Genomic DNA, 8,236 nt, shown 5'->3' with positions numbered 1-8,236 from the left:
CTTTGTTTTACTAATAAATGTAAAATATTATGGTTTAAATTGTGATGAAACCATTGAATCTCCCACAGATATGACACTATTAAAAAAATATATATATCACCGACGGATTTTTCTGACGGAAATTCCGTCGGAAATATTCCCGACAGATTTCCGACGGATCCCAAGAAAGCCAAACAAAGTCAACTTTTATCCATATCCACCACAAACCTCCCACTGAATTTTTTGGAAAAAAAATTAAAATTATTTAAAAAAGGTTTTTCAACGGATTTGTGACGGATTTCTGACGGCAAAATCCGTCGGTAATTCTAATCTCATTTTATATTACTTCTAATTAACCCAGGTAATGAATAACATATTATAAAGTTGCTCGACGGATTTTTTCGTCGGAAAATACAAATCCGTCAGAAATTCCGTCGGAAATTGCATTTACCGGCGGGGGTTTTTCCGACGGCAAAATCCGTCGGAAATCCGTCGGAAAGTTGTTTTTCCGACGGATTTTGCGTCGGAAAAACCAGATTTTTTAGTAGTGTGAAAAGATAACATAAAGCTCTTTTTTCCTTATTTAAAACTAAAAAAAGTTAATAGTCAAAATAGATATAACATTTTACATTTATTTTTTTATTAATTTTTGAATAAAAAGAAATAAAAATAACAATGATCTATTATGAGATAGAGAAATTAATTATACCTATTAAATTTAATTAAATAATAGAAATGGAATGAAGATGATGGATGTATTTTTGACAAATAGCAAAATATAGGAATAAAAAACCCGCAAATAAAGCTAATTGATTAATTGCTAAATAATTAAACCCGCAAATAAAATATGATAATGCATAAAAATCTAAAATTAAAAAAAAAAACTGTAAACTCGATTTTGAGAATCATTATTATAAGGATTTTGTATCGAGAGTCAGGCTAAACTGTTGTAGGTTGTTTGTCATCGTGTCCGGCCCGTAATAAACATTTCGTGCATATATAGAGTTTCTTTATTCGTTCCACATCAAATATAACTAAAAACGTTTTAACTCAATTAGGTAATTATAAAAAAAGTATGAATAACCACAAGGGTGGTGGTCTGATTGGTTTGAGCTTGATTCCAAAGGTTAAAAGTAGGAGGTCTTATATTCAAATCCAATGATGAATAAAAATCTCTTTATGGCCATGGAGGTTCAAATGCGGTGACTCCGAACTATCTGCAAAGCAGGTGGTCGCACTAGGTTGGATATCCAGATTAATAAAAAAAATATGGATGAAGATTTTATCAAAAGTACATAGAAAGAAAGAAAGTAAAAGAAGACAAAATAGCGTTTGGTGACAAGGTGTCTCAATATGATCATTGTTTTGTTTTTTGAAACCAAGAAGATGGCCTCCAACATTGACGGTAGTATTATTCTTATTGTTTCTACCATGTGGAAGGAGACTGAACGAGTTTATATGCATACTCTACAACATAATTATATATTATCGTAATATATTTGAGTTTTGTTAATGTTAATTACAGTTATTAAAGAATTAAATATAGATCAATAATGCATATCTTTTTATATATTCTATAATAGAAATATTAATTTTTTATTAAAAACAATAAGAATGAAAGTTTGTAGGGTTTTTGAAAACCTATTATGCCTTTCTCAAATGTCAAATGACAAATGAAGTTTTGGAAATCACATAGATTTACCTTACTATTTTAATATTTAAATTATTTTTAACTATAATTAATTTTATAGTTAAATAAGTTATCCAGAAATAAGTACTTTTTTCTGTAATTTGATACCCGTTTTGATATAGTTTTTAACCGTATTTTTTAAAATTTCGATCACTAAGATGTTCATACGTGAGATTTTATTCATACTAATATATAATAAAAATTTAACTCATGTTTTCTGAATCTCTTAAAATTCAAGTTTGCAACTAAGCATTACATATATAAAACCACTTAGAGTCCCACAGTTTGAGTCCATGAATAAGAGATAAAACCGATATGAGACAAATATGAGATTTAACCATTAGACGCTTACTAGTAAAGACTATAACTTGAGCTACACTAATTTTTTCAAAATAAAATGTTAAACCAGATAATCAGTTTTTTTAAATAAAATATCACCAAATATTTTAAGACATGAAATGTTTTTTTCTAAAAAAAATCCGTTCAAATTAATTGGTGATTTTTTTCTCCGGAACTTGTAAAATATAAACAAATGGTCATATAAGTTCAAGAGATTGGTAGTTAGCAAACATGGGTTGACCAGGACTTTGCAAATAATGGAGCCAGAGGAACCTCACTTAGTTACAAGTAAAAAACAAAACAAATTAGTTCACCAGAAATATCCGTATAAAATGGACCCTGCATTTGTTGAATTTGATAAACTTAGAAGCACACCAAAAGATCAAAGCATCTCGTAGAGGTATCTATTTGATCTTTCAGAAACCATACTTCAAACTTCTTCATGCTTTCAAATGAATTCTTGACAGCAGATTAATCTCTTGTTTTGCAGGTTCTTTTCTCTGAAGACGTTAAGATGGGAGCTGGTGGTCGCATGAATGATGCTACCACGGACAAAAATGTTCTCAAACGTGTTCCCACCGAAAAAACTCCTTTCGAGATTAGTGATCTCAAGAAAGCAATACCACCACATTGCTTCAAGCGATCTCTTACAACCTCTTTCTACTACCTATTCCGTGATATTTGCATATGCTATACTTTTTATCACCTCGGATCAAATTACATTCCCCTCCTCCCAAAACCCCTTGCCTACGTAGCATGGCCAATTTATTGGTTCTGCCAAGGTAGTAGTTTTATGGGTATATGGAGCATAGGTCACGATTTGGGACATCACAGCTTTAGCGATTATCAATGGCTTGATGATGCACTTGGTTTCGTCGTCCATTCCTCTTTCCTTACTCCATATTTTTCTTTCAAATACAGTCACCGTAGCCACCATGCTCACACCAATTCAATGGAATACGATGAGGTATGGATCCCCAAAAGAAAGGCTGATACCTTCTACTCTGAAATTCTCAACAACCCACTCGGCAACTTGTTCATGACTTTTGTCCGGTTACTTCTCAGCTTTCCCATGTACTTCACCTTCAATATTCATGGAAGGCCATATAATGGGTTTGTAAGCCACTTTTACCCACAAAGTCCGTTGTTCAATGACAGCGAGCGCAAACTAGTTTGGCTCTCTGATGCTGGAATGCTTGTAGCTATCTATGCACTTTACAAGGTTGCAGCAAACACAAGTGCAACATGGTTGTTTTGCATCTACGGAGCTCCTTTGTTGGTTATGAACGCTCATTTCATCTTCTTCACTTTTCTCCATCATAGCCATCCTTCCCTTGCTCACTACGATTCAAGAGAGTGGGATTGGATTAGAGGTGCTCTATCCACGGTTGATAGAAACTACGGAATTCTAAACACAGTTTTCCATGATGTAACTTGTGCTCATGTGGTGCATCATTTGATCTCAACTATTCCACATTACCATACAGTAGAGGCCACCAATGCCATCAAGCCCATCTTAGGTGACTACTACAAATATGATGATACACCGATCCTAAAGGCTTTCTGGAGGGAAACAAAGGAATGCATTTTTGTGGAACCAGATGAAGGTGCGGAGAATAGCGGTGTTTACTGGTTTCGTAGGTAGTTGCCTTGTGTAACTCTGAAAATTCCTGTGTCGATTTTAGCAACATTGCCATCAGATCATATATTATCTCCTCATTAATGTGCATGTTTCGTTCCTATTATAATAAACACTATTTGGATGGCTTTGTGCGATTATTGCAGCGGTATATATAAAGTTTTGTTGATTTCTTGTGTAACTAGTTATTAGCTTCTATTTTTCATTTCTCATTTTGTACAAGTCATGACAAGAAAGATTGGTCAAGATAACTAAAAAGTCATGGAGACGTGTACGTAAGTTACAGAAGTCACATATTAAATGGCTGCGCCACATGTTAGAAATGAAAATGCATGCATCCTCGTATCTCAAATAGACACCATATTACATGAGACACATTCCATTCACCAGATGACTAAACCAAAATTAACGTGGGACCAACTTAACACTCCTCACATAGAGAGGCAATTTCCGGTTAAGACGCTACTAGTTTAGTTAATATTGATTTCTCCAATACATAATTCACTCTGAAATACTACCAAATCTTAAATCTCTCGATCTTCTTCATCCAGACCCTGTCCATAAAATCCAATACAAACAAAATCGGGTTTATAAGACATAAAATTAAGTGTCCGGGGAAATTTATAGGACTAAATAAGTGTTAAATTAAGTTTTCTAGGATATTTTGAAATAAATCGTCCTATAAATTAAAGTTTTACATGATACTAATATCTTAAAATATAACTTATGTATCTTCTAAAAAATATGTTCATAGAACACTTTGTCAAAAATATCCTATAAAAAACTAATCGTACTCTTGATTTTAAAAATATCCTAAAACACTTTGTTAGGCATGATGTAGAAACTGTTGAAGAACATTTAACCACCACCACCAACGATCAGTCCATGTTTGTTGAAGAAAGTTTTCAGACTCTTTTTTCCTCAAAGAAAAGTCTTCCTCCTGTATTGAGCCTCCAGATTTAAAATAGCTTCTTTCCTTTCTCTCTTTTAAGCTGCCATTGTCTTGTCACTACTAGAGAAGAGACTATCATTGACCGCAAAAACTTGTCACTAATTACAACAGATCACCCGATAGATTACCGACGGATCCTAATTAAAAATATTAAGAATTTTAAAAAAATTAAAAATAAATTATCCATCGATAAGTACCAATGGATTTCCGACAAATTGATTAAGTAAAAAATAAAAAAATAAAAATCAAATAATCTGACGGTAATTACCGACGGATTTTTTTTTTAAATTCAAAATTTTAAGAAATATAAATAGATTTTAAATAATCCGTCGGTAATTACGACAGATTACCGACGGATTATTTATGTTTTTCAAAAATCAAAAATTTAAGAAATAAAAATTAAATAATCTCTCGCTAATCCACCGTTAATTACCATTGGATTACCAATGGATTATTTACTTTTTATTTTTTAAAACTCAATAATTTAATAAATAAAAATATATAATCCGTTGGTAATCCGTTGCTAATTACCAACGGATTATTTAATTTTTATTTTTTCAAGACATGAAAATTAAAGAAATAAAAACATTTATTTTTAATTTTTTTTAATATATACTTTTCACAATATAAACTCAAACATGTGTTAAAAAAGCGTACGTGTATTTTTCCTGGTTATCACGGGTTTTTAATTTGTTTTGGCGGTTTTTCCACTACACACATACATATATATTATACGGTACATCCAGTACATACATATGTTATACATCCACCACATACTTATATATTATACATCCACTACATACATATATACTACATACATATATACCAATGTTAGAACTTAGAAACCGGGAGATTACAGTTTATAAGAACTAACCATGTCACCAAGGCCCAAAACAATTCATTAATAGTCACTGAAACCCATCAAGCTCAATCAAGTTTGTCAAGATCTATTAAAGCCTATGAAGGTCCAATAAGTTCCATTAACAACCATTGAGTCATATATTATTTGTCAAGGCTCATTATAATTTATTAAAAGCTACTGATACCCATCATGGTCCGATAAAGTTCATTAAGTGTCATTAAAACCCATTAAGTTCCAACAAACTTCATTACCACCCACTATAGTCTATGAAGGCCCAATTAGGTTCGTTAACATCCATTAAGTCCTATACGACCCATAGGCCCAACATGGTTGATTAAGAGTCTCTGAAGGCCATGAAGACTAAATATATTTCATTAAGAGTCATTGTAGTCCATGAAGACCCACCGAAGTTCATTAAGCATTCCCAAGTCAAATATGACTCACCAAGGCCATTACGGTTCACTAAGAGCCATCGAAGCCCATCAAGCTCATATCAAGAGTCAATAAAGGTCACCACATATATACATATGACTAATGATAATCCACACAAGGCATGGATGACATGCATACATAGTAATTAATTAAGCATATATTGAGTCTAAAGTATTTTGTTTACATGATTCGATGATAATCCACCACCAATACGATCTACACCAGGCATGCATGACATGTATACATACATAAATACACACATGTACATACATACATGCATACATGCATAGTAATTATATCTCGATCTCAACCATTTCAATTGTTCATTTAATCTAATAAACGTCTGATTCAATAAATATCTCGATTATATTATAATATAAAGAATAATAAATACATTCTGATAATCTTTTATAAATATTTAAATCATAATAAATTATATATCAACCATATTATATTTTTATAAATAAAATAAAACTATAATTTGAATCTACTTTTTTGTCAACAACATTTGCTAAATTAAAGAATTATTAAAAAAAAACCGGTTACATTTAAGAATTTATTGGAAAAGATTTCTTTGTGATTTGTTATTTTCGTTCCCTCCTTAATTTTCCGTCAAAATAATTACTTCACATTCATCCCTTTTTCTTTATCAAAATCTAAAATCTAAAATCTAAAATCCAAACCATACCACATCGTCTCTCTCACGCTCACGGTCTGCCCTACACTTCAATCTCATGGGTTCACGTTATCGTCTCTGTCATTCTATGCTCTAGACTTCTGGTATGGTTTATCCTTGTAAAATATGATTCTTTATATATGTTCCAGTAGTAAAAAGGTCTGGCGTCGTGCAAAAGTGTGTATACAGGAAACCGAAACTAAGTAAAGATTTAAATTATTTAAAAATAAAATTACTGACGGATCACCTATGGATTTCCATTGGTAATTATTCTCCATCGGTGATCCATCAGGTGATATGTCGGTAATAATATCCGTCAATAAAAAAGATCCATCGGTGATTGAAATCCGTCGGTGATCCGTTGATAATGCTTTTTTCCCACAATCTTTTTCTGAGGGACTTTCACCGACGGATCCTACCTTTAGCGGTGGATTTCCGACGGATTTCTCGTCAGGGAAGTTAGTTGTTTTGCAGTGTGTGAAACAACTTCATTTCTTTGTGAATGAGTTTCTGTTCAAAGTTGTTAACGTAACTTCCACCATCATAATGGGGAGGTTCCAGAGTTTCTTTCGTCAATGAGACTTTTTTTCCTCCCCCAGTTTCATGTCTCGATTGTCTTTTGTCCCAGGTTATTGATCTTCTCGAAAAACTGTTTATAATTTCAGCTCAGATGGTTTGGTTTTCTTCATTCTCTAAAAAATAACTCATTAAGTAAATGATTATTGGGTAAGAGCTTTTTCTACATTGGGTATGGGTTGTTAATTTCAGGAAGCTAAAAATAGTCAGTTATTTGGGCTTGTTGGAGGGTCTTGTATTGCCTTAGAACAACGGTTGATCATGGTCCCGTCCATGCAATAAGAGTTGTCTAAAACACCCTCATTTTTACATTAAGTCGTGCCACATCATTCTTCTTCAATAACAAGAAATAACCCAAAAATAACGGCTAATGAAGTCCTGTTACAATCGAAGACTTACACAATTTAAATGCAAACAATAATTCAACGCTAACCAGTCTCATACCGGGCTACATTACTAAATATGCTCAAACACAAAAACTGAACATCCCAAAAACCTGATACTTAATCAACAAAAATATAACTCACCAAGCAAAAACCTTGTCCTTGTTTACTCTTGGCTTTCTTGCTCATGAGATGCATATTAATAATCATCTTTACAAAATAGTTTACGTGCACAAATCAAACATGTCCCATCATGCGTAACAACAAAAAGAATACCCACATGATATACATATCTATTTCAAAAAACCCCTTTGAAATAATTATGAAATATCATAAACTATCTGATCAGATAAAACGTCATACTGTCATTGACATTCCTCGGGTTATACGGCTCACTCTTGTCTGATCACCCATCCCTAAGATGTGCCTTCCTTTTAACATATCGACCCAAATTCCATACTGGTTGAGCACAATATAAAAATAATAACTCATTTATAGCATGTTAAATAATCATTTGAAAAGCAGTAAAAAAAATAGCTGGCAACCTACATAATGAAGTTACATACATTCATTAAATGCCCATAAAATATTTACGCAAAGATATTATGCATAGCATTTGTATCCCAAATAATTCTCATTTTCAAATAACTTATACATAAGCATGTATCTCACTAAAAGTCTTATGAAGATTCATTTGTGCATGGAGAT

The 8,236-nt window shown here is 32.4% G+C and overlaps 1 protein-coding gene across 1 annotated transcript; it reads left to right on the top strand.

Annotated features, from left to right (window-relative positions):
- Nucleotides 1–2,383: 2,383 nt before the first annotated feature.
- On the top strand, nucleotides 2,384–3,787 carry LOC112521212 (delta(12) fatty acid desaturase DES8.11-like). The gene is made up of 2 exons (XM_025129937.1): nucleotides 2,384–2,408; nucleotides 2,499–3,787. Exon 2 carries the CDS (start codon nucleotides 2,523–2,525, stop codon nucleotides 3,651–3,653), a length of 1,131 nt encoding a protein of 376 aa, XP_024985705.1. The 5' UTR covers nucleotides 2,384–2,408; nucleotides 2,499–2,522; the 3' UTR covers nucleotides 3,654–3,787.
- The last annotated feature ends 4,449 nt before the right edge of the window (nucleotides 3,788–8,236 follow it).

Source organism: Cynara cardunculus, assembly GCF_001531365.2.
Source record: "Cynara cardunculus var. scolymus isolate 2C chromosome LG 11, CcrdV1, whole genome shotgun sequence".
NCBI lineage: Eukaryota > Viridiplantae > Streptophyta > Magnoliopsida > Asterales > Asteraceae > Cynara > Cynara cardunculus.
Note: the sequence above shows the minus strand (reverse complement) of the source record. Positions and strands in the feature narration are given on the sequence as shown.